This window comes from Poecilia reticulata, linkage group LG8, assembly GCF_000633615.1.
Source record: "Poecilia reticulata strain Guanapo linkage group LG8, Guppy_female_1.0+MT, whole genome shotgun sequence".
Classification (NCBI taxonomy): domain Eukaryota; kingdom Metazoa; phylum Chordata; class Actinopteri; order Cyprinodontiformes; family Poeciliidae; genus Poecilia; species Poecilia reticulata.
In genome coordinates this window covers 14,739,087-14,763,400 of record NC_024338.1, presented here as the reverse complement: position 1 = coordinate 14,763,400, position 24,314 = coordinate 14,739,087, and the positions used below count along the sequence as shown (strand labels likewise).

The following is a 24,314-nucleotide window of genomic DNA, read 5'->3' as shown; positions in this document are numbered from 1 at the left end:
AGAATAAAGCAGAAGCGGAACAAGACTGAGAAATGTTGCAGCATTTTGCTGTGCAAAGTTTTATCAAGAAAAATAAAGTGTCAAATCAAATTTTCTGTGAAGATCTACGCAGAGGAACCATCTGTCTCGTTATCGGTGCTACCTGTAGAAGTCAGTATATTATGATGCGTTGGTGCCTGGACCTGGCAAATTGCACATCTGGAAAGGCACCATTAATGTTCAAAGATATAAAACTAGCAAGAGGCGACATATGCTCCACGTTCTCTACAGATTAAAAGCTTTAATAAACGGGGCTGACTTAACGGATTCAATCAAAATTTCACAAAATCATCAAAGCAACCCAGCTAAATCAGGCTGGATTTGAATTCAGATACATTTTACAAAGAGTTTTGTTTCAGACATATTTATCAGAGTTCCCAAAATTGAAGGCTTCAGGATGAAAATATGTCCATCTGCAAGACAAGAGAAATGACGATGTTTACAAGAGAGTGTTTTACCGTTCTATGTTGGAACAAAAGCACCAGTGTTTTTTTTTCTATTTTGGCTTCTCAAACCGAGTAGGAAGACTTAAGTTTGTTTTTTTTTTTCTTCTTTTACATATTTTAAGTATCTGTGTTTCGGTTTGGCAAACACTTTGAGAGCTCAAATTCTGAGTTAAAATGTAAATTGTATATTTTAATGCTTAATATAGCAGATGTCATTTGGCTCTATTGGAATGGTATGACAGAAATGTAACTAGATTGAATGAAAAATGCCTTTAAAAATATATAAATATTAGAATTGAAGGACAAAACTTATCAGTACAAGTTTGAAAAAGTCTTTGAACTTGTCTGGAAAAAAAATGAAATAAATTTTCCGACTTTTGGACACATCGGGTCAAGTTTATTTTGATCGTCACATACCAAAGTCTGCTACCTTTAAAATGATCAGTCAAAGTGCGATTGATTTAAATAACATTTACTTGCGCATGTCACAATAACATACAGAGGCAATCATGGTGGTACAGATGAGGACACAGCAGTGGAACCAAATAATTTGTAAAATCGGCCGATGAACACAATAAAAAGCTGCATCTCTTGGTTCATACACAACATGAACAGTCTGCTGTGGTGCCACTCTTTAAAACGTCACTTTTTCAAACATACCGGGAGCACATCAACCGAAACACAAAGCAGGAAAATTAATTCAAAAAAAAAAAAAAAAGGCACCTGACCACAGGTAGGAATAAAGAAAATACGTTCAGGACTCTAAAAAGAAATCAGGCTTCAACTATTTACACAGCAAACAACACAGAAATGGAAAATGTAGATGGAAGCCAACAGCGTAAGATGATTACTACAGAAAACGTTAAGGCTCAAGTATAGCTGCATTTATAGCAGAAGTACGAGGTAATGGGTTTTCACAATCAAACTGTCAACCATAAATTACTTAAAGAATAAAAAGACAGTTATGTTTTAGACTAATCAGTGATTAGTTTCTATTAGCATGTCCCCAGACTGAATGGAAACAAACACAAACTGCCTCCAATATTTAAAGCTCATCAAGACAAGTTGTCCAACCTGATGATAGCAGAAAAAGTTTCCATCTACAGTTGGTCCAGTCATTAAACTATACCAACAAGTAAAAAAAAAAAAAAAAATCCTGCCCCCACCCAAAGAAAACTAATGATTTGTGGAGATATGAGTAAGAAACTATCGTCTAGAGGTGAGAATAGGTTAGGACAGTGACCTGTGCCCTCCCAGGTGGACAACCAGTGCTGAAAACAGATTCTGGAAACTAGAAGAACAACGTGAGAGACCTCAGAAAAAAAAAAGAAAAACTTTCCCAGACTCACACAGCTGTTTCATAATACACCAGACACACCCAACTCATCATTGGTGGATGGAAAATTGCATGTTGAGTAAAGAAAAACCTGCCTGGAACCAGTTTTACAGTAAAATACAAAACCATGTGGTAGAAGGAAAAAATATTGAACTTTTTACATTTTTTAAAGGCAATTTCAAAAAAAGCCTGAGATAAAGATCTTTTTTTTTAATACTTTGCATGTCCCTTTAGAAAGTGTGAACAGCCAAATATTCAAGAAGCAGCGCTGTAAACTGGCCAAAACAATCTGTAGCTACTAGCACATCACACTTCATGCAAAAAATAAAATTGCTACTCCCCCCCCCTCACTGTACAAGTTAAACACAAAATAAAAGAATTTAAAAGTTAATTTACAAAACGGTAAATAAAAACACACTTACATGGAGCAGAGAAGAACAGGAAAAAAAACCCACACACCATATAGAGTTCCCACTGTCCAGACAACAAGCTGCGCTCGCCAGCGCCCTCCGGAGGTCACTGAGGAGTAAACAGAGCCGAGGACGACCTGGGGTGAGGGGGGCTTGGCATCCTTTACAAGGAGATGCCGCTTTGTTCCAAACGTAAAAATGGCTCAACGTACAATACTCAGAATATACGCTTTCGCTTCAGGTAGGAGTCTGCGTAATGGCCGCCGAGGCCTTGGGAATGCTGGCCCACATAGCCTCCCTCTGGGCTCGGCTCCGGAGACGGGATGAGCCGGGAAAAAACACGCTTCTGGCTACTCATCGGGGTCTAGAAATAAGAGGAAAATAGTAAAAAAAAAAAAAAAAAAAAAAAACTTTTTTATAAAGCCAACACCTTTAAAGAAAAAACAGTTTGAGGCTAGCTGTCAATTACCTTAATAACGTTCCCCATGTCTGGAAGGTAGGGGGCGCTGTGGGTTCCTGGAGGCATTCCCACAGCCTGTAGACAAAAAACACACATTTCTCACTTACCCTCACACTGCAATGTTAATCATTAAACACTGGCATCCTGTTATTAGCCTCCTTCTTCACATCCAGGCACTGACAGGTGATTGATACTTCAAATAGAAAATGATCGGGTTTTGCTGGTTACCTTGTTGAGGTGGGTGGCAGGCGGGCTGCCATTGCTGCTGGCTTCTGGTCCTGAGCTGAAGTACGAGGAGAGGGGTGGGCTGCTGGGATCAGCGTAGTGGGGAAACCGCTCACTGTAGTCAGGTTGACGGGAAAACTGAAGAAATTCCAACAAAAAAAATTAAGAAAAACTGATAAATATGCTGAATTCACTTTTAATGAATGAAAAAAATTTTTTTTTAAAAAAGCCTTAGATAAGGTTGAAACAGCTGAACACATACATACACACACACACACACACACACACACACTACCTGCTGACCAAATCCTGCCAAGGCTCCAACGTCGAGGTTCTCCTGCTGTTTGTACGAGTAGGCCAGAGCATCCTGAGGAGAAGCAGCAGATGGGCATCAGACCAAATTACATCATATAGACCCGTAATTGAGCAGCAATGTGCAGAAAGACCCACTAGTGGCCACGCGACATCTATTCATGTCTAACTCAACCGACGGGGCAGGAAGAGGTGATCACCTGCTGTAAAGGAGGAGGATACTCGGGGCTGTAGGAGTCCTGGTAACGCAGGTTGTAGTTGGGCTGCATGTTGTGAAGCGTGTGCTGGTTAGACACGTTGCTTAGTGTTGGCCGCTTCCTGTAGGGGTGAGGCCTGCTGCTCGCTGCTGCAGAGAAGGGAAACATGAGCCGAACGCGTCTGGCTGACTGCTTGCCTTGCACATGAACAGATTTAAATGAAAAAATAAAAAATACGGCATCTCACCTGAAGGATAAACACTGGCATTGAGAAAGGCGCTCTGAGGAAGGTTCATCTCTTTAGGAAGATCCCCTAGCATCGATACCTAGCGGTGAGGAGAAGGGTTTTTGTTCAATTCTCGTACAATTAGATGAGAATTGAACAAAAAAAATAAAAAAAATCTACTTTGAAACGTACTCCTTGTGCTGTGAGGCCATCTGCCCCCATCATGCCACCCATCAGGGGCAAGGAAATGCCTGGCAGGGAGGGAGAGGGAGTCTGAGGGAAGCCGCACGCTGATGTGGGGGAATCCTGCTCCCTCATTAGGCCTCTGCCAAGAGACCCTGGCTTCAGAGAGGGCACAGCCTCCATCTGCAGAGCCAGACCTGGGACCACGCCGCCTGCAGCAATCCAAACAGATCAACCCCAATGAAGAGCTACTGGGATACATTCTAGCAAGAAGTTCTTATTGTTGTAAAACAACGGCATTTGGTGGAAGATATTTCCTCCAAATGCCCAAAACAAGCTAACGGGGGGGGGGATCTCAATTACTTTTTCACCCCGCCATGCCAATCCAGAACTAGATATTTTCTAGCCATGCCAATCCAGAACTAGATATTTTCTAGTTCTGGAGCACACTGGACTGTGCTCCACTAAATGCTCCAAGTTCACAGTATCATTTTCTAACCCAAGTCTCTTTAACAAAAATTATAATACACCTCCAAACTTTTATCCATGCTGTGCTCCTTGGTCTTAATGATGTTCACCAAAAATCTCCAATGAACTGCTGAGTGCAACTGGTTGCACAGATGTTAACTTTGGCACATCAGCTTAAAGAAGGTCCCAAACACAAAAAAACACTAAATCCTTCTGCATCACAGCTATCCCCTTCTTCGTTGTTCTATCACAAGATCACAGTAAATTACATTCAAGAAAAAGACTTGAAGGGTACGAATACATTTAAGCTACTCAGTATTGTTCCGCTATTGAATGCAGATTCCTGAAGTATGATTAGAACTGATTAATCTGAATATTTCAGCATTGGCAAACGCTAGAAGTGTGATGCATGATTAAGAGGATACAGATGTTTATAATCAGATGAAAAGCAAAAACATGTCATTAGTCGCTCAAGGAGCTCCGGCTGGAAGTGAAAGATGCCAAACCTTGAGGGAGCTCTCCAAGCAGATGGACTCCCTGCTGGACGGGCAGAGCAGCCAGAGGATTGTCCCCGATGAGCCCTGCCTGCTGGCCAAAGGACAGACCAGTGTTACCACAGGGTCACCCAACATGGCTGCAGCACTCAGAGGAAAAACTGCAGACGCACAGCAACACACTAAAACCAGCGTTTACGTTCACTCACCAACTTCTCCCTCAAATATCAGCGTTTGACAGTCCAGGCGTATAATAGAGAAGCACACCCACAGCATCACTCAGAAAACCCTCACTCTTCCCGAGAGAGCTTACCAACCACGACAAATCTGTCCCTTTTTACCTAAAAAAAAAAACCGGCTGGAACCCATCAAGTTCCAGCCTCCACCTCACACACCATCATCACTCACACAAACCACAACAGGGATTTTTTTTTTCTTCTCTTTACTGTGCAGCACCTGAGCCCAGAGAAGATGATTTCCCAGAAAGGCTTGCTAATGGCACATAGGAGCAGAACAGAGAGGAGGAGGAGGGATGAAGATGAATCAAACAGAAGATGAAGGAGCAGGAGGAGAGATGGCATCAAGGCGGAGGCCAAAAGGTAAGGGTACCTGCTGGACCTTAGCCTGGTTCTGGAGGAGCAGCTGCAGCAGGGCCGCCGACAGGGCGGGGTTGGGCAGCAGTGGGATGGTAGGGGCCACTCCGAGGAGACCTGCAAATAAACACCATCAATAAACTGAAAAGTAACCGATAAAGAGCTGAGGCGGAGGACAGCTCACCCTGTTTGTGTCCCTGTGACAAAACGTTGAGCAGCATCTTGAGAGCAGCAGGGTTATTAAGGCTGGTGAGGATCTGCATGGTTGTGGGGTCAGGGAGGAGACCTTTACCCCTGTTCACAGCCTTGTAGGTAGGAAGAAGAAAAAAACCCATCAGGAAACAGACAAACCAGGGGGGGAGGGGGACTGACTGGGGTGGGCATGGCTAAAAATCTCTTATAAGAATTTTGATTTATTGTTTGTCGTGATAAATTCCAGTTATTGATGTTCAGTAAAACAAAACTGACAATATGGTCAGAAACTTTATTTTGATATTTTCTCCACAAACATCAGTAAATCGGTAGATTTGAAAATATTAGATTAAATGCAGTTACTGTGCTCAACTTGGTGAAATAAACGTTTTTTAAGAAAGCAGCATCCTGCAGCCCATTTCAGATGAGAATGTTTTTTCAAGAATATTTCTGATGCTATGAATGCAGTGCCATGCAGTCACCATCCTGCAAAACCATTACCTAAAAATAAATGCTTTTAAAAAATGTTTAATAGTCTTTGTTATCACAGTAGTACCGCAATATATTGCGATAAAATCCTAAGTGCATATCAGTGATTCCTACGACTGACCATGTGGGTCAGTGTACACAAATTTTCCCATAGTACCGTTGTCTGGGCAGCGATCAGTGCAGCCAGCATGCTTCTTCCAGGAGGGCCGGGGGCACAGAAGGACACCCTGATGTGCGTCCCGCCCAGCAGCCGGCCGTCTCCGAGTCGCTGCGCCTCCTCAGCCATCTCCGCAGTGGCAAACTCCAGCACGGCGAAACGCCGGAAACTCCCATCTTGCCCCTGAGCCAACTATGGAGAGAAAGTCCAAAGGTGAAACCAACCCGGAGATCTACTGTCAGCATATGGACTAATCATTTTGTGCCATTTATTGAACTGACTGGCAGCTCAAACGCACAACAGACTCGTCTGAACTGATTCTTCATTATATCTTGAAAATCATTCGCGCATAAATAGATGTGACTGATTTATTACATTTACTTGAGCATTTTTACTATGCTGTACTTTTGTACTTTCACTTGACTTTAGTTAAAATTTCATAAGTTCTATATTTAAAAAAAAATTATAAAATGGCTTCTTTTCCCTCATTTTGTGGTCATGTTATTTAGATACATTTTCAATTTGATCTTTAAAATGCCAAAATTTCCACATAACTACATTTTGGTACATCTAAAGATGTACCAAATTTCTTATTTGGAGTACAATTTTTGGGTACCTTACCAACCTGCGCATATAAATCATACTTTTACACATACACTAATGTTTAGCTTTGAATGTATGTTTCTACTAAATGTTTCCACCTTTTTGTAATAAAAAAAAAAAAAAAAAAAAAGAGTGAATCATACTGAAGGACACCAGCTGATCCTGTTGGTCTTTACCAGCAAACTCTGCCCTATCGCTATAGAAACCCAGGAACCACAGAAAAACTAGGGCAACAGTGAAAGATGCTAGAAGACCAAGCATAAAGGAAAGCATAAGAACAAATTAAAATAACCCCAACACCCTCAGGGTCAACTTGTCACAAGCATAGCCTTTTTCACTAAGCTTCAAAAACATATCACCTGACCTTAAAACAAATATAATAGAACAATAAAACTTGAAAAGCATTTTTTTTTCTCAAATCTGTTCATTATTGTTGTTGAGAGAAAAGGAGGAATAAGTTAATGAATTTATTATCTTGACGAGCAGCAGAGTGTTTGTGCATCCTGAACCTGACCTGGCAGAAAACCGGAGAATGGGTGTCGGCCAAAGCGTTTCGGAGGTCCTGGGCGGTCAGGAGGCTCGGGGGCAGCCGGTCCACACACAGACACTTTGAGTGCAGCTGCGGGTATGTGAGCGAGCTCACTTCGGTCCAGTGGACGTAGAGCATGCGGGAGCCCAGCTGTTTCCCCAGCAGCTCTGACTTCGCTCGGGCCGCCGAGTCCTTCTTCATGTACTCCACGAAGCCGTAGCCTTTGGAGTGACCGGTAGAGGCGCTGTACACCAGGAAGCAGCGCTCCAGGTTGCCGAAAGGTCGCACCAGCTCCTCGAACTGCTGCTGGGTGAAGGCCCGGGGCAGGTTGGCGATGCACAGCAGGGCGTCGGTCGGCTGCAGCTGCACGGAGATCTCCCTTTCCCGCAGCATGATCTGGTGGAACTCCTTGATGGCGCACTGGGCCTGTTCGCCGTTGAGGAGAGTCACAAATGCTGAGAGAGATAGGTGGGGAGAAAAGGAAAAAAAAACTAACTTGGAATGATGTGTAAACCAAATAAAACACGTAAAAATCAGAAATAAAAACAAAGACGAAGCCATTCAAACACAGATTCAAGCTGCGAACCGGTTGACACCGTTTTCTCTTAAGCTTGTCAGATAAAAGACGACGCTGATGGCAAAATGTCAGACGACACCGTTTCTTCTGCCAGAGCAACCTTACTGCTCTCAGCGACACTGACAGCCGACTCAGTGTCGCCGACAGCCACATCAGGACGTGAAAAGTTGTAGTTTTGTTGACCTTCACTTTATTCAAAGTGACAGACTTCTGATATTGTGAAAATAAAAATTTAACGGCCTTGCAACAGCTTGGCAGCTACAGTGCAGTCGCTATTTTCACCACTGCTATTCATTTTCCCCCCAATATTATTATTGTCAACCTTCTGGAGACATGGCTTTGCGACTGCAAAAAAACAAGTAAAAAGCAAGCATCTTTCAGGAGCTTCTGTTTGTTTTATCAAAGTCCCTCTTCCTGGTAAGGGATGCAGCTCACACACACACACCGAAAATGCAGCTTTATTTGAATTTATGACAAAGCAGAGGGAAAATCGTGACAAAGGGAGTTTATGGCTGCCATAATGATGACTTACTGGAACACACTGGGTATTTTAACCAAGGTTTTTATGTTCAAGTCGTTTTGATTCTGAAGCCATTTCCCTCTGTGCTTTACTAGTTTTGATGCTCATCTTTAATACAGCAATCAAACTTTTTTATATATAGAGCACAATATAAACCTAAATGCTGCTGTACATATTAAAACTAGACTTTTAAAACAAATCAAACACCACAGTGTGTAAAGGAAGGCAGTTATAGTGCCTTAAATGTTTCTAAGGATAAGATATGAAAAGTTCTACTCCTACATAAAGCTTTTAGAAATGGAGACAAATTACAAATATTTAGTAATTTGATTTGACACAAAAACAAACTGGATCTGTGTGCATAGATACAATTCCAATATTTTATTACCTTTATCAATAAAATATAATCTTGATCTATAACTAGGAATTTATATTAAAGGCTTGAATGTTTTACAAATTCAAGTCTATTATCAAAATACAGAAAAGAGTTTAAAAAAAAAAAGTGTCTGGCTTAAGTCAACAGAAGCCTGAAGAAGTGTTACTGTTGGCAAGACACATTTCTGAGAGCAGTTTGTGTGCGTCATGTGAAGGTAGAATTACAAAATAATAATAAAAAAAAAAAAAAACACCTGGGATGTCCAGATTACCACTAATGTAAAACAGATTTAATAAAATGCATGCCTTTGGGTGATTGAGTGCACCCAAAGGCACGTGGGAGATTCTGGGTCGACTAGAAGAAGGTTGAGACAAACGTCAAGCTTTTTGGTTACCAGACTAAAACCACTGTTTGGCAAACATAGCACATCATCACCACTGAAGCATGGTAGTGGCAGAGTCATGTTCTGGAGGCACTAAAGAGGTGGAGAAGACACCCACTACTAATTGACAGTTTGCAAAACTCAGTTACTCGAGTTGACGTTGAACAGGGTCTCTTTATTTTGTCTGCACATTTAAAAACCAAAACATATTGGCCATGAATTCACACATAGATGAATAAGAATAAACTTTAATCAATTTAACTGTTGAATGAATGTGGGGAATAAGGCTTTACTTTGGTTGAAAGTCACAGCTTTGAACCGCAGGCTACTTTTGACAAGGGAACTGATGGGTTTCTCAAATTTAAAAAGCTGTCCAGATACAATATTTTGAAACTAAATATAAGCTGAACAATACTAAATAATCAACAGTTGTGCGTAGGCATCTTTCTAATAGTTCATTCAGAAACGTAATAGTCTTAGGTTTCTGTATTCAGCCCAGGTATGAGGACATGCATTTTTTAGCTAAATTTGCATCCATAAGTTTGACGCTTATAATTTCAGAATCTGAATGCTTCATTAATCCAAGAGGGACATTACAGTCTTATGGATGCTCAGTCCAAGTGTGAATCTGAAAAATTAAATATGACGAACAATACAAGTAAGAGGGAAAAAAAAAAGATGCTCCCAAAATATTAAAACATAAAGGAAACATAGCTAAAGATTAATAGGAGGAACTGTTTTGAGCATATTAAATTATTCTAACCCATCAACATTTGTAAGTTTTCTATAAGTTGCTTTAACGTAAATTTACCATGAAACACTTCAAAATATCGCCAACAAACTATGATCAGCTGCACTACAGCTAACAGTTAAACATGAATGGATTATACTAGCTTTTTGATATTAGTTTGAGGGGTTTATTCACCAAAATATTAAGTTAAACCAACCTGTGCCCTTGTATTTGTCAACAAAGCAGTACTTCAGATCATAGTTTCCCAACAGATCATGGACCTCCTGTGAATAAACGTTTACAAAACATTAAAAAAAAACATTAGAAAAAAAAAGTGTCTTCAATAACAAAGCTTTACAAAAAATGAAACCTCAGTGGTTTTTTCCTGTGAGAAGGACGCAGGCTGTGATACATGGGTTAAAGTGCTGAAATTGAGATTTTGAGCCTGACAATTAACTCTTTCACGTCCACAGTTAAACTAGTGCACCTGTGGAGAGAAAGGGGAGTGAAGGGGCAACTGCCTCATTGTTGAGGCAGAAATTCTGCAGTGCTTTTGCCCGTTCACAAACAAATACTGACGCTCTCTAGCATTTTCTGACTCGTTTTGTCTCTACGCCTTCCACCTTTTGTTACAGGACCCTCACATCTCGAACTCCCTGTGCTCCCCCCCCCCACTGCCTGTGGACAATGGTACTGCCCACAGGCCTACAGCTCCCCACGAGTCAGGCACGTTCCAAACTAAAAATAGATTTAAAAATAGTACAAAACATCAATGACAGACAAAGACTGCTACGTGAAACAAGTAACTCGCGTCCTGATTAAACACCTGTTTCACCATGTCTTGTTAATTTGACCTGGGAAACCCCAAATATCAAAAGTTGCTAAGTTGGTGAAACAGGCCACAGATGACCACTTTTGCCCAAACAGCGATCTCATCACCGGGCATTTGAAGTAAATCAACTGTCTTTTCAGACATGTCACGGTGTATATGACCCAATTACACTTTCAGAATAAATTTTACTTTTTGGTCATAAGTAAACAGTTTCAGACTAAGCCTACACATCACGTCAGCAAAAGTTAAAAGGCAGGGTTAAAAGGTTAGCAGGCTAACATTGGTAGCATGATGGGCATTTTGGAGCTAGGTTAACGTTTAGTCAAACTGCTCATTACAGCATGCAAAATTTCACATTTACCTGATTAGTAACATCCGGTGGTAAATTTTTTATTATTATTTTCCTACGGTTGTAAAACTCCCGACGTGTTCTCTCCAGGCGGCTCTCAATATCTTCAGGGCTCAGTGGTATCAAATCCTCATCGACCCTTCGTTGACATTCTGGGCCCGATGTGGCGTCTTCTTCCACCGAAGCGAATTCGGTGTAACGCTGACGGTCACCGGCCATAAAGTTTTCTTTATCCGTAGCGAGGTCGTGGTTTGCGCTAAATGGTCGAGAGACAAATGTGGCCCCGCTGTCTGCGCCTTCATCCGTGCCTGAGGTGGTACTGAGAGACACGGCAGCCGCCATAGCTGGAGTTTGGTGGAGGTTTAATCGGGCTTGAAACTCGGTCAGATTTTGAGCAGTTTAAACAATACACACATGGACCCAGCGACGCTTCTCATTGGACGAGCGGGGAACGCATTCTCCATGACTACGACGCAACGTGCCGTGGGGGCGGGGCGACGCTTCCAACTAGCATACTACCTGTTATGTATGGTAGTCCGCTGTACTGTAGTTTCTTAGCAATTAAAAACAAAACAAACCGTTGCTAAAAAAAAAAGAGAGAACAAATCTGACATAGTGTTTATAAGTACATATGTATGTATCCACAATAGGGTTAGTTTAGAAACCGAAGGGTGAAACTTAATACATGAGAATATTGTTTATTTCTGTTCAAAAATGTTTTATTGATCTCAGTCAGTTAAGATACAGATGTGATTTAAATGCTATAAATAGTTATTACCTGGAGATATAAGTCAAGTGTTATTTCTGTTTATTTTAATGCCTTATGGCTCTTGAAACCCAAAAATTAACATTTTCAGAAAAGTAGAATGTTTTGAATATTGCTCATTTTGAAGCATCCCAAATAATTGTAACAAAAAAATGTCAAAGAAGTTAGTTACATACTATGTATAGTATGTCTACTATAAAGTATAAAGTATGTCCTCTAAACTTCGTAGAGGTTCATTTTGAATAAACTGTTGTAGTGTAACGTGGCATGGAGGTGATCAGTCTTCAAACCCAGGTTTAACTGGTTGGACTGGATAAATGTAAGTCATGGATACCCATACTTCCATTCTTCCTAGGCAAAACTTTTCTTTTTTCAGATGTTCAGGGGGCTTTGGTCTTATTCACAAATTATGATGAATGTTTCTGATAGCTTATCCTACTTTTTCAAGCATTTATGTCTCTTTTCTTGTCCCTGTATGTCTAGTAAATTGCTCCTTTTTATGATCATTGTAAAAATCTTACCATGACACATCGCTTTTCAAATAACTAAAGAAAGACTAATAACTTTGTGTCATTTTAAATGGATATTAAAATAATAATCTCTCCAGTCTTTTACTACGTACTTTATCTTGTTTCTTTGTGTATTTGTTTGTTGATTAAATTTGAGTATATACCAGTTCATTATTTTTCAAAAGCGTGAAGAAAACCATAAAATACATTTTTTGTGGCTCATGGCATGAACCGACAGATATTCACAAACGACAACAAAAATCCTTCAATTAGTGGCTGAGAGTTCAGAAAGCTCCCACTGTTTCACCTCACAGGGTCGTACTGACCTGTTCCACAGCAGGAGAACCAGGTTAACACTACAGAGAAAAGCTTTTACTTTTTCTGTTGTTTGAGACTGCAACCGGTTGCATTGAAAATAAATACTGCAATGCTGTGATGAAAAAGAGGAATGAGAGATATCCTGTTTTTAACATAGAGTATTATGTTTTGTTAAGGTTGTGTGCACTTTCCAACAGTACTGCATTTATCCAAAGTGTATTTTCCCTCACACTGATTGTAGTGGGATATCAATTCCTGAAAAGCAATGTAGAAGAAATCTGAAACTTCTTTCTTTTCATTTTAGAACAATAGTACAAAAAATACTTCACACAGAGAAATGACACTAAGGAAAAAATCCTGTGCCAGCACGGGGCCTTACAGTCCAGAAAGGATGCATTAAGGTGCTAAAATTATGCACTGAAGTATTAATTTGAAGGAACGGATGTTTTTTATTTACCACAGTATTAGTAAAAATAATGCTTGGTATCCCTTCAGTTGAAGATTTGCTTAGTAACGAACCTGCATAATCCTTTCTGTCCTCATGTCCTTCAAATAAGAAAGTGAGTGACTAATTGTGCACATATTTTTTCTGTATTAGGTGAGATTGTAATAAAACAAATACCCTGTAGAGCTTTTGGCTGCCATAGATTGGTTCTTTGTTAATCGGCTCCCTGTCTTGTGACCTACAACAGTGTAATGTAAAATTGTAATATAATTTAGTTCAACAGTCACTGTTAATATATTTCAGCTTTAATAAAAGCAAAGATTGAAAAGGATTTACTTGATTTCTAGTTATTTTTTTACAAAATATGCAATATGCAAATGAACAAACACTTAAACATGTACAGAGAATAAAAACGAAACACAGAAATACCAACTTCCTGATGAATGAAAGCCTGCATAGCTACAGCAAGATATTTATTTTAACCACTCAAAGCCTCCGCTTTTAGCATGATGCTTAACTATGCGAGGACAAAAGACTGTTCTGTATCACCTTGCCTACAGACATCAGAGCATATGTGTGCACTTTAAATTTTTAAACATAGGAAGACATCTTTATAAATAGATGAATCAAGAACTATACACTTTAAGTGAGAGATATGGCTACACTTTGAGCATCACCAACTAATCTGATGGATCTTCACTGACTCCACTCAGCAAATCTGAGACATGGGACTGAACGACCAGTCAAGCATCTTTCGTGCTGACTCGAACCTTTCGATGAGGTTGCTGAATGTAGGCCGATTTTCAGGATTTGCATCCCAACACTGATCCATCAACAGCTTCACCTGGGAAGGTAAAAATAAAGAAGATCCTGAACCACTCAAACAAATGCTGCATTTTTAAAAGACACACGTAACTGTTATATTTTTGTACTCAAAGGCATACATTTGGTTTCATGAGACCAAGTAATACAAAATGCAGGGATATTTTAATCATCAAAGAGCACAGAGATCTTAAACTGTGTCGGATTTTGGACACCATAACTTTGCAAGAAAGGCTTTTTGAAAATAGTTTTCATCACAAGGAGAATAAAATAACACAAATAATCCTGTGGCTTCAGCTGCAAGCTCCTCTGCCTTCTCCCTGTGGACCGACTGCCATCTGCAAAAATACACCACCCCCGACTAGATACAACCATTCAGAGCCTCAGAGCCAGGAGGAATGTCTTACCACTGTCAATCATTCTCGTGGACATGCTGCTCATATACACCCTTCACTTGCGCTACTGCTCCTTTCCCACACCGTACCCTTTCATTAATGTGCAGGCAAGCAAACCTGGCCACCATAAACAGTTTTCAGTGACTGTAAATTGTTTCACTGACATTAGCACAGCTGCAGCAACCCGGCAATCTTGAGATTGTGCGAGCTGATTACACCGAGCAGCGAATACATGACCATGATTGAGAGTACTAAGACATCCCTCTTGCCTCTGACCGTTTGTTTCTGACAGGTAAATTTCTACAGATGGCTGTAGGACTACAGGGTGGAGGCAGAGGAACCAGATTTTTTTTTCCACAGACTGTCTTATATTGTACTGTCAGGACAAAGCAACAGAATTAGCATATATGTAAAAAAATAAATACATTTTGTACACTGCAAAACACTAAATCTTAAAAAGCATTTTTGGTCTAGTTTCTACTGCAAATATCTCTTTGAAATAAGACAAAACTAACTTAAAAGTAACTTTTTAGCAAAATGTAGAGGCTTATTTTAAGGAAATGGTTCCAAAATGAATCATGATGAAAAAGTACTTGTTCCATTTGGAGATTATTTCACTTGCAATTCATTTTACTTGTGTTGTTCATTTATCTGCCAATGGAGCAAGTACTTCTTCATCAATATTAAGGAATTATTTACTTAAAACAAGACACTATATCTAAGCTAGTTTGTCTTATATGAAGTGTACTAAAGTATTTGCACTAGAAACTAGACCAAAATTACTTGGCTAGATTTTGTGTTTTTGCAGTATAGAAGTTACCTACAGCAGCTTTAAGTGATCATAATAACCTTAATACCGGGTGCACTAGTATTGTGAGCTTGCTAGAAAGTGTAACATGAAGTATTTTGAATTATGACAGCTCATAATAATACTTTTTAACAAAACTGTGATAATATTAATGACTTTGAAAAACGAACACTGTTGCACCCTTAATAACATTTCTTCATTATGGGTTATTTATTGTTACCTCATGTGGGCAATCGCTGGGACAAGGCAACCTTTGATTTCTCTCCAGCAGTTTAATGAGTTTCACCACGTTCATGTGTTCTTCCTTATCTTCTGTCATTTCAATGAACTTCTACAAAACACACACAGGAAAAAAAGACATTCTTTTCAGACTCAGAATGCAATTTTTTCTGACTGTTCTTGCATTTTGTTTGAGCTCCGAGTCCGTTCACAACATACAGCTGGAGGACTCTGGCGATGGTCACAGCGCGTCAGGATCTCATACAGTGTAACTCCAAACGACCAGACGTCAGAGGCAAATGAGAATTTGAGCTCCTTCAAGCACTCGATGGCATACCTGCAAAGTGCAGAGCATGCAAATCTAAGTGCTAAAAACACACAAAGTATCACTTTGACATGGTGCATGAACTGACCAGTAGACAGGACTGTCTCCATCCTCACGAACCCGATAGTAGATTTCTCCTTCTGGGATGTACTTTGTCAGGCCGAAGTCTCCGATCTTTACAACGTTTTTGTTTTCCACCAAAACATTTCGAGCAGCAAGATCTCGATGCACATAGCGCTTTGAGTGCAAGTAGTCCATCCCCTGGAACACATCGTATAATCCGTTTTGTAAAATTATACTTCCAGGTTTTGTTTTTTGTGAGTATATCTCTACCAGTTTGACACATCTAAGTTGAATTGCCCATCTTTAAGTCATATCAGTAGTCAACACTCTTGGATCTAAATCATTCTATTTCTGAACGCTAATGCTAATCTTCGAAGGTGAGCCACTGCTCCAGCCCAAAGTCTTTTGCAGCCTCCAGCAGGTTTTCTTCCCATCCTTTAGCTCTACCCATTACCTCTGATCATCTTTCTTGTCCCTTCTGAAGAGAAGGCTCCCCCTAGTATGATGCTACTACTACCATGTCTTACCGTGAGGACGATGTGTTCAGGGGGCTGTACATAGTTAGTTTTATTGCACATAATGCATAAGAACACTTTCTTCCACATGTTGCTTTGTTCCATTACATGGGAGTATTATATTTAAGATTTTCTCAGATTTGTAGAGCTCCTACTTGGGCTATGGATCGTTGCATCTCCTCTAGAGGTAAGGCCTATACAAACTCTGTAGAGAAATTTGTTCTTCCTGGGGTGCATGGAGAAAATTACACCACTCTGTTCTTGCAACCCTGAAAATGGAGGTTCCTTGTAGCTTGCTATTTTTAAAAAAATGATGCATCATTTTACTTCCAAATCACAATTATGCAACTTTGTGTTACCCTATCTGATAAAACTCTGGTCAAATACATCATGAGAAAACATGATAAAAGCTTAAGAGGTATGAATATTTTTCCAAAGCACTGTAAACTACAGTACAAGCACTAAATACTCAATCGCTGAAACTCACCTGACAGATCTGCTGAGCAAATAAGAGGCACTGGATCGAACTGGTTTTATTTTTGGGAAGATACTCTCGCAGACTCCCCAGAGGAACGTATTCCATTATGAGCTGGACCTCTTGTCGTCCTGTGAGTGCACGAAGGAGCAGTGTTCTTATCTTGCCATTTTATTACATTCAGCATGATGACCTGAACTAATGCTCAGCAGGCTGAGAGCTGAAAGCTTAAAATATCGCCATTCAGCAAAAGCTGTGGTGTGCTTAGTATAGATTTTCAATTACTGAATGCAAATCAAAATCTCCCGTTAACAGGGAACTGTCGAGCTGAACAAATGTATTTAAAGTGGACAGATGATGTCTCAGGGCTTACCGGCTTCAGTGCATAAGCCCTTGTACTTCACAATGTTGGAATGATAGAGAGACTTCAGGATTTCAATTTCCTTCATCCAGCCCTGAGGTGCATTTCCGTTCTCTTGCTTCAACGATTTTACTGCCACAAACTCTCCTGTCCCGTCGCTGGACGGGTCATACTGGTACAGAGTGACTTTACCAAAATGTCCCTGCAGACAGAGCAATGAGAATAATCACTTTCTTAACACATGGGAGCAAAAAAGTGTGGCTTCTGGAGCTCACCTCCCCCAAGTCTCTCATCTTCCTCAGGTAGCGCTTTTGGAACACGCTGGGGTCCATGGGTGGGAGAGTGTCAACCGGGGATATATCAGGATCTGCAAGAATAAAATAAACTCTTTTAGGTAATTGCACAACAGCGTATCAAACCAAACTTTAAAAATAAGGCGTGCAGGTTAGTACTCACTCATCTGAATGAGTTTTGTGAGTTCTCTGAGGATGGTTTGAAATGTGGGCCTCTCATTTGGCTCATATGTCAAACACATGCTGATGAACCTGGCCAGTTCCTCGGAGGATGGATTTGCCAGACGGCCCTTCGTCTGGTAAAAACGCTCTTTCTGTTGGGTAGAGGACGGTGAAAAGGACAACATGCAGAACTCTAGAAAGTTAGCGAAGCCAAAGTTTAAAGTTTCAGCATGCACCTACCTCAGGCAAAGTGCAGCTGCTCATCGGAAGATTAGCATTGTTGAAGATTTCAAGCAGCGTGACGCCAAAACTCCACTGATCTGCAGTACTCTCAATAGGAGCGCCACTGTCAATGCACTCTGGAGCGATCCAGGGTATCCGATCCAAACGTTCTGCAATGTGGAGAAGAAGTCACGATAAAGCTCCACACGAAAAGCGATCAACATTAATCTTGATCTATTACTTAAGGAAACAGAGTGAATATTTGCAAATATTTTGCTTTGTAGTAATTCTGGGTCGAACATGCTTGTTTACCACAGAGTAGTTGAAAACACACAACTAGGTTTGGTGGGTTTTTTTTTTTTGACAACAGCCTCATATACCACAGAGTAATGATAGCAAGACAACAGGAAGTGGAACACAGGAAGTGGTGTAGTCAAACTTTCCGGTTTTCTTAATCTGACTGAAGTGACTGAAGCACTTCAAAGTTAGAAAACATCTGTCGTTGGTTATGTTCAGTGTTTTACCAAATAATACCTTCTCGTGAGAGAACATTCAGTGCAATTCCAGGATCACTCAGCTTGATGAAAGGAGAAGTTCCAGGTTCCAAACCTCCCCGTGCAACCAGAACATTCTTGGCACAAACATTTCCATGAACAAGTCGTTTTGTCTCCTAGTGTAAAAAAAAAAAAAAAAAAAATAGAAAAAAGTTACAGGTCATCACTTTTTACCTGCAGTTTACTGTTTTTTGTCTGATTTGTTTGATTTAAAGTTAGTTTAGACATATATATTTTTTAAAACAACAGGCAAATTAAGCTCTAAATATATGGTTATATGAACGGAGGAAACACACAACTTGCATAAATAATTTTAAAATGTTTGAGAGAATATTTCAACATTTCTTGTCCGAACACAGCTACTAAAGTTCAGTTAGACAGGTTCAGTCTCTTATTCTGTGCCCCAGTGTGTTTGTGTAAGACTGCTTGTATATCAGTAGTAATTAAAGTTATACAAACACACAATTTGACCAACAAAAAGGTGTCTGAACTCACAAGATAATTGAGAGCCCTTGCAAGCTGCAGGGATACAACGAATTTCCACTGAGCAGTGATGGAATTTTGTTCTCTGCGGAGAAAAACATCAAGTGGGCCGCACTCCAGGTATTCCTCCACCATGATGTCTGTTTAGGCAAAAACAGGTCGAAGAAGACTAGCTTGTTATGATGCAATAAAAATGCAAACAAAGTCAAATTATCTTTAAAATAGAACAGACTGAGTGCAGTTTTGCATTCACTGTGGTGTTGGATATAAAGATTTGACTATGGAAGTAGAACAGGGACACAAATGAGGAAGTCGTTAAAAAAAGAACTGAGCACAGAACTGTGGTTGCCCTTACTTTCAGATCCTTTGACAGACACACCGTGCACAAACACCAGGTGACTGTGGGATACCTGGCTCATGAGGCTTGCTGTTTCAAAAAAGGCCTAAGACAGAAAAGAGAACAGTAGCTTAAAACACAGGCTCAAAAAACAAAAAAATTTGATGCATGTGTGCAAAATATCACATGGCTTACTAGAGCAATATCTTTATGGCTTTCCTCTAGGATTTTGAGAACCACTCTGATGCCTTTGTTTTGGGAGAAGTTGTTGTTAAACCCATTGTCTGCTTCCCGCAACATTAACTGTCCTGAGTAAATGTTAGTTCTTGTGCCGCGGCCCAAATGATGTTCCTGCAGGTGAACACAAAAGCATGTGTGATCAGAAAAACAACAGGGAATGTTCAGCCTGCCTTAATATGCATGTGGAAAAAGTACGGTCACCTGTTTTATCTCCTTGTCTTTGATCTGGTGAAAGCGAAGCTCTGTCAGGTTCAGAGGCAAGCAGTCAGAGTAGCTGAGTTTGTCAATGCCTTGCCTCTTCACCAGCAGATTGGATATTTCTGCGAAGCAAAAACCACATTGTCACGTTTCTTGTGGTGTCGGTCATATGATGTACAGAACAACATTTCTGGACATCTAAATTACAAACCCGCTTGTCTCGGTAAACAGCATTTCCTGACGGTAAAGTTGTCCGACCCGGACCTGAGCACGTAGGTTTTGAGGTTATCTGTGAGCTCCTTCACGCTGGAGAACTCTTTATCCCAGCCTTCCATGCAGAACACCGAGCCCTTCTGCTGGATGCAAAACTGCTTGTGGCTTGAACCATTCTGTTTATAAAAAAAAACAAAAAACGGTGTAAATACCGAATCTGAAAATTATGAGCCTCGCTGCACTGCAATAATTCCCAGAGACGAGCGTGGGTGTCGACTTACCTCGTTTTTGTTTAGCACAGCAAGGATGATGCGGTGATAGTCGAGGGCACTCCAGCGGACGAGGAAGGCTCCGTCCTCTCCTGCCTCCCTTTTCAGCTTGTGTAACACAAAGTCCTCACTGCAAGCACACCGCATGATATAACCCCGTCTTTATAACCTGTTTGTGTCCGACTATGCCAGGATTAGAGTAGAGAACTCACTGCATAGGTCCGTGCAACATATTTGCTTCACTCAACACCACCCTTGGGGGAGCCACTTCATGACAAAGATAGTGGTGGGCGTCTGCAGTCAGCCGATAGTATCCATCTAGCAGGGAGATGAAGGAACGGGCCTCCTGGCTGGAGTTCATCTGTACCTCCTACATATACACACAGAAACACCAATGGCTTGCAAACTACGCTTCCACCTGGAGACAAAGGTTTAAAACCTAACAGAAAGCCCAAAGCAAAGAGTAACCCCAGAGCACTTAGTCACACACTTATAAAACAAATGAAGCACCTCTGGTAACGATTCCTCAACAGCAAAGTAGCTGACACACTTTTGTAATTTATGCTTTACTTTTTCAAACACTGATTATTTAAATCTACAATGAAGATCTTTGTCTTTCTGTTTCTCTGAGGTATAAATACTATGTGACCCCCTCTTCAAAATGGCAAAGGCAAGAAAGCACGCCGTCCAGTGGGATGTGAATCGATCTTCATAAATAGGGTGATGGCAGTAGAGAAAACGGCTCACTTAAACATGAGTTATTCATACCTCTGAACGATTTAATTTGTTTTCATTCACCTTTTACATGATGAGAGACAAGCATCTCTCACCATGTAAAATGAGTAATAATTGTGGAGTAAAAATAAATTGTTTTTATTTACATTTAACTAAATATGACATATAAAATTGAACCTTTCAGCTTTTTGCATGTTTCCACCTATATTTTGACAGTTTATCTTTGGTTACTACAGTCTGTAAGACTGAAACCTCCTTGCTATCGCTCTAATCTTTTGCTTCCTTCACAGTTTCACAATCAGGTCAGAGCTTTTGTTGGGCAACTTCAAATGGTTAATATCACTTTCAGTGAGGATAAATAGGTTGATAAAATTAAAAAAGAAAAATATTTAAATCTAAATTTGAACTGTACACGTATAGCTAGAGTCATAACTGAACTCTCCAAAGGTGAAAATTGCAATTAGGAGGACCAACTTGGGGTCAATAAGCCTTTAAGACAACAGTAAGATGCTATCTGTATGGGAAGCATGCCAGGAAAAGCCCCTAGTTTTTAAACACTTCTGGAAAGGAGTGTTCCCTATGCTTTCATCAAATGAGACTAAGATTAAGATTTTTTTGGATATGTTATAAAGTAAAGGATGAATATGTGGAAACCACCTGATCTCAACTGTTTGATCAAACGAAGACCATTATGCTGTAAGCCTCTTTCTCCTCCAATCGTCTTAAAGTTAATGGCACCATCAATTCTTCACATTTTCAGTGTGAGATTGGAGCTACTGGATTAAGGTGCACATTTATTTTAAGGCTTTTTTTTTTTTTTTTTTTTTTACAAATATTTATCATGTGTGGCGTATGTAACCACACAATGAACTCCAACTTTTAAAAAGCCGAATAATTTGCCAAGATGACTAACAAGTGTAAACTAAATCAACATTAGTGATGCATCACATGCACATATTGCATTAGTAGAAGGCACACAGAAGGATAAAAAGTACTCTCACCATGCAGCGACTGTTCTGAGTGCTAATGCACACATTAGCTTCAGTAATGGCGATGTGAATTATTTCGCGGAAATCACAGAAGAAGGTCCATTTATCAGGAGGATTTGACGTGGCCTGTTTTGGTGTTTTCTCGTTCACATAGCTGCCCCTGTGGTAAGAGTTTTCCTCTGCCTAGAGCCAGAAAGCAAGAAAAACGTGAATGCAGAGAGTGAAACGTCCACATAATAGGAAGGACATGCCACAGAATTTGAATGTTAAATCATCTAGTGTGCGGACAAACCTTTTGAGTTTTCAGCGTTCTAAACTGAATCCCCTTAGTGCCAGACACCATAATTTCATGGGTGAACGGCGCTCTGAAGCCCTTCTTTGAATCACCATCGCTTTCGTTGATGGAGTAGGAGATGCTTTCATCCCCGTCCTCCGTCAGCTGCAGGCGAGTTACAGAGAAAGTCTCTGTTCCGAAACCTGGAACCAGGTTTTCAAGGGTGGAGATGTATTTGTACATGATTTCATGGGCACCCAGCTGCCCCTTGTCTACAGTGTGCTGCTGGAAGGTTTGCACAAATTCAGTAAACACACGGCGGATCCTGATTTTAGTCAGGAAGTTGTCTCTGGAAATGTTCTCCGCAAATGTTCTTGGAATGCAGTTCTGAAAGCTGAAGGTAAAAACAGTCAAATAAAGACACACATGTATCACAGCAGCACTAACCCAAAAAAACGCATCTATTATCGGAACAATTAAATAGGAACATAGCATTGTGTAGTAATTACCCAATTTTTCCAGCCACGTCCTGTAAGTTCAACCCCTTTTGCATTGCGAGGTGTGACAGGTGGAGCACAGCCATACCCAAGCTCTCGTTTTTGAAACGATTGCTTTCCTCATCAGACTTTGGCTCTTCCACATTATTCACAAATTCATGCTTGGCCTACATTGGAGACAAAAGAAGCAGAGGTTGTGTCCCTTGCTTCAAGAAAATAAGCAGCATACACTCAACAGAAGCAGGTGTATGTCACTTACCTGGGCAAACAGATACTCCAAAGATGTAATGTCAAGAAGAGGGGAACCTGTGTTATTATCTGTCCCAGATTTGAGGATGTGGCGGGACACACTTGGCTCCTTTTCATTGAGTCCGTGCCAATTGCGAAAGTAAAACCTGGACATAAACAACACAGGCCGCTTACATTAATACCCTTACTGTGTTTAAGCAGTAATCGTTATGCAATTGCAGACTAACCTCATGCAGTAGTGAACCACTTCACTGGAGTTTTCATCTGGACTGAAAACATGATTCGGACTGTACCAGTATTTTGTTTTTGGGTTGTACAACGCGAATAAGACATGACACAGTGGTGTTATCCCTATGGGGAGAGACCTTGAGGTTACACCCAGAACAAAATTAAAAAAAAAGAATATCCTTCATTTTGGTGTTTGAGGTCAGCTGTCACTCTCACCTACAGCTTCTGCAGCTGAGATGCACAGGCCCTCTGCTGTGACATCTCCACTGGTATGAGACAGATACCTCTCCCCACTTTTAGTCCAGAAAAGGTAGACATGGATGCCATGAGACTGAGGGGTCTCATTTGGACCTGGGATCTTTCCTGGCTTGAAACAACCTGCTTTTCTAGGCATGTTGGACAAGAACACTGGCAGAAAGACAAGATCAAATGGTTAGTGACTCATCTGCAGTCACGTAGACTCTGTACAGACTCAGGAAGTAAGGGGAATTGCGATAGCTTTAAATTAGTAAGCTCTATTTATTTACTTAAATATTATGATCATTAATAATCTCATAGCTAGAAAAATGAAACAAAACAATCAAATAACTTTAGTAAAACGACCTGGTTATGCTTAAGGTCTTCCGGGATTACAACTTGTCAGACTTACAATTTACACCACAAATACAGCCTTAAAGGGAAATACGCCACAAAATTGTTATAAAAGTAACTAGGGTATATAATGAGGGCAAGTCACAAGTGCGACCAAAAGCGAGAACTCATTAAAATTCATCCGGTGTCATAACAAGGAAATACATTAGCCTACATGTTTATAAACATCGTTGTGGCTGAAATTTATCCGTTCACTTCAGAAACGTGGAGAAATATTACCGTCAACGTCGAGCTCGTTCAGAATGCGTTATTTTAGAAGAAGCGCCGCGTCATGAACCGTCGGTTCGGCTTCATTGTTTACGGAGCGTTATTTCCCCTTCACCACCATCTCTGTTTCTCGTGAACTGTGAGTTGAGACGGGACGCTACTTCCCGAAAACAACGTGACCACTCCCTCCTCCGGCTGCTTTAGTGGGCAGGTCCCTTCATGCACTTAGCCTACTTAACGCTCCGTTACACAAGGAAAGACCCTAAAATCACCGTGTAGGAGGCGATTTCATACAAATTTATTTGAATATTTAGCTATAAATCTGTTTATTCATTATTGTTGTGAGACCTAAGTTATTGCAATTAAT

At 40.5% G+C, this 24,314-nt stretch overlaps 2 protein-coding genes across 7 annotated transcripts; both read right to left on the bottom strand.

Moving 5' to 3' along the window:
- Window positions 1-941: 941 nt before the first annotated feature.
- Window positions 942-11,553, bottom strand: raver1 (ribonucleoprotein, PTB-binding 1). 6 transcript variants are annotated; one of them, XM_017306062.1, is made up of 16 exons: window positions 11,138-11,553; window positions 10,162-10,228; window positions 7,345-7,814; window positions 6,228-6,419; window positions 5,574-5,694; window positions 5,406-5,506; window positions 5,253-5,288; window positions 4,809-4,887; window positions 3,844-4,046; window positions 3,673-3,751; window positions 3,429-3,574; window positions 3,212-3,283; window positions 2,920-3,054; window positions 2,701-2,766; window positions 2,444-2,595; window positions 942-2,340 (listed from the first exon to the last, which is right to left on the bottom strand). In XM_017306062.1, exons 1-15 carry the CDS (start codon window positions 11,465-11,467, stop codon window positions 2,449-2,451), a joined length of 2,244 nt encoding a protein of 747 aa, XP_017161551.1. In that variant the 5' UTR covers window positions 11,468-11,553; the 3' UTR covers window positions 942-2,340; window positions 2,444-2,448. The 6 variants fall into 6 exon arrangements, with proteins under 6 accessions (XP_017161551.1, XP_008414223.1, XP_017161552.1 ...); XM_008416001.2 differs by having other exon boundaries at window positions 942-2,595; XM_017306063.1 differs by having other exon boundaries at window positions 942-2,595; window positions 3,429-3,571.
- Window positions 11,554-13,450: 1,897 nt separating this feature from the next.
- Window positions 13,451-24,115, bottom strand: tyk2 (tyrosine kinase 2). The gene is made up of 24 exons (XM_008416004.2): window positions 23,960-24,115; window positions 23,306-23,497; window positions 23,089-23,212; window positions 22,872-23,007; window positions 22,625-22,779; window positions 22,134-22,509; window positions 21,854-22,024; window positions 20,330-20,487; window positions 20,130-20,247; window positions 19,847-20,024; window positions 19,639-19,757; window positions 19,393-19,548; window positions 19,216-19,303; window positions 18,873-19,000; window positions 18,358-18,493; window positions 17,842-17,993; window positions 17,603-17,753; window positions 17,422-17,513; window positions 17,159-17,348; window positions 16,798-16,916; window positions 15,821-15,993; window positions 15,627-15,744; window positions 15,409-15,519; window positions 13,451-14,007 (listed from the first exon to the last, which is right to left on the bottom strand). The coding sequence occupies exons 2-24, from the start codon at window positions 23,481-23,483 to the stop codon at window positions 13,873-13,875; spliced, it is 3,462 nt and encodes a 1,153-aa protein (XP_008414226.1). The 5' UTR covers window positions 23,484-23,497; window positions 23,960-24,115; the 3' UTR covers window positions 13,451-13,872.
- Window positions 24,116-24,314: the final 199 nt, after the last annotated feature.

Coding starts and splice junctions, on each gene's coding strand:
- raver1 (XM_008416001.2), bottom strand. CDS start 11,467: ATGGCGGCTGCCGTGTCTCTCAGTACCACCTCAGGCACGGATGAAGGC. Junction 4,888..5,252: donor ATCATCTTCTCTGGGCTCAG/GTGCTGCACAGT, acceptor TTTGGCCAGCAG/GCAGGGCTCATCGGGGACAA. Junction 2,596..2,700: donor ACATGGGGAACGTTATTAAG/GTAATTGACAGC, acceptor TCTTATTTCTAG/ACCCCGATGAGTAGCCAGAA.
- tyk2 (XM_008416004.2), bottom strand. CDS start 23,483: ATGCCTAGAAAAGCAGGTTGTTTCAAGCCAGGAAAGATCCCAGGTCCA. Junction 19,758..19,846: donor CTGTTTACCGAGACAAGCGG/GTTTGTAATTTA, acceptor TTTGCTTCGCAG/AAATATCCAATCTGCTGGTG. Junction 17,349..17,421: donor AGATGAGAGACTTGGGGGAG/GTGAGCTCCAGA, acceptor CTCTGTCTGCAG/GGACATTTTGGTAAAGTCAC.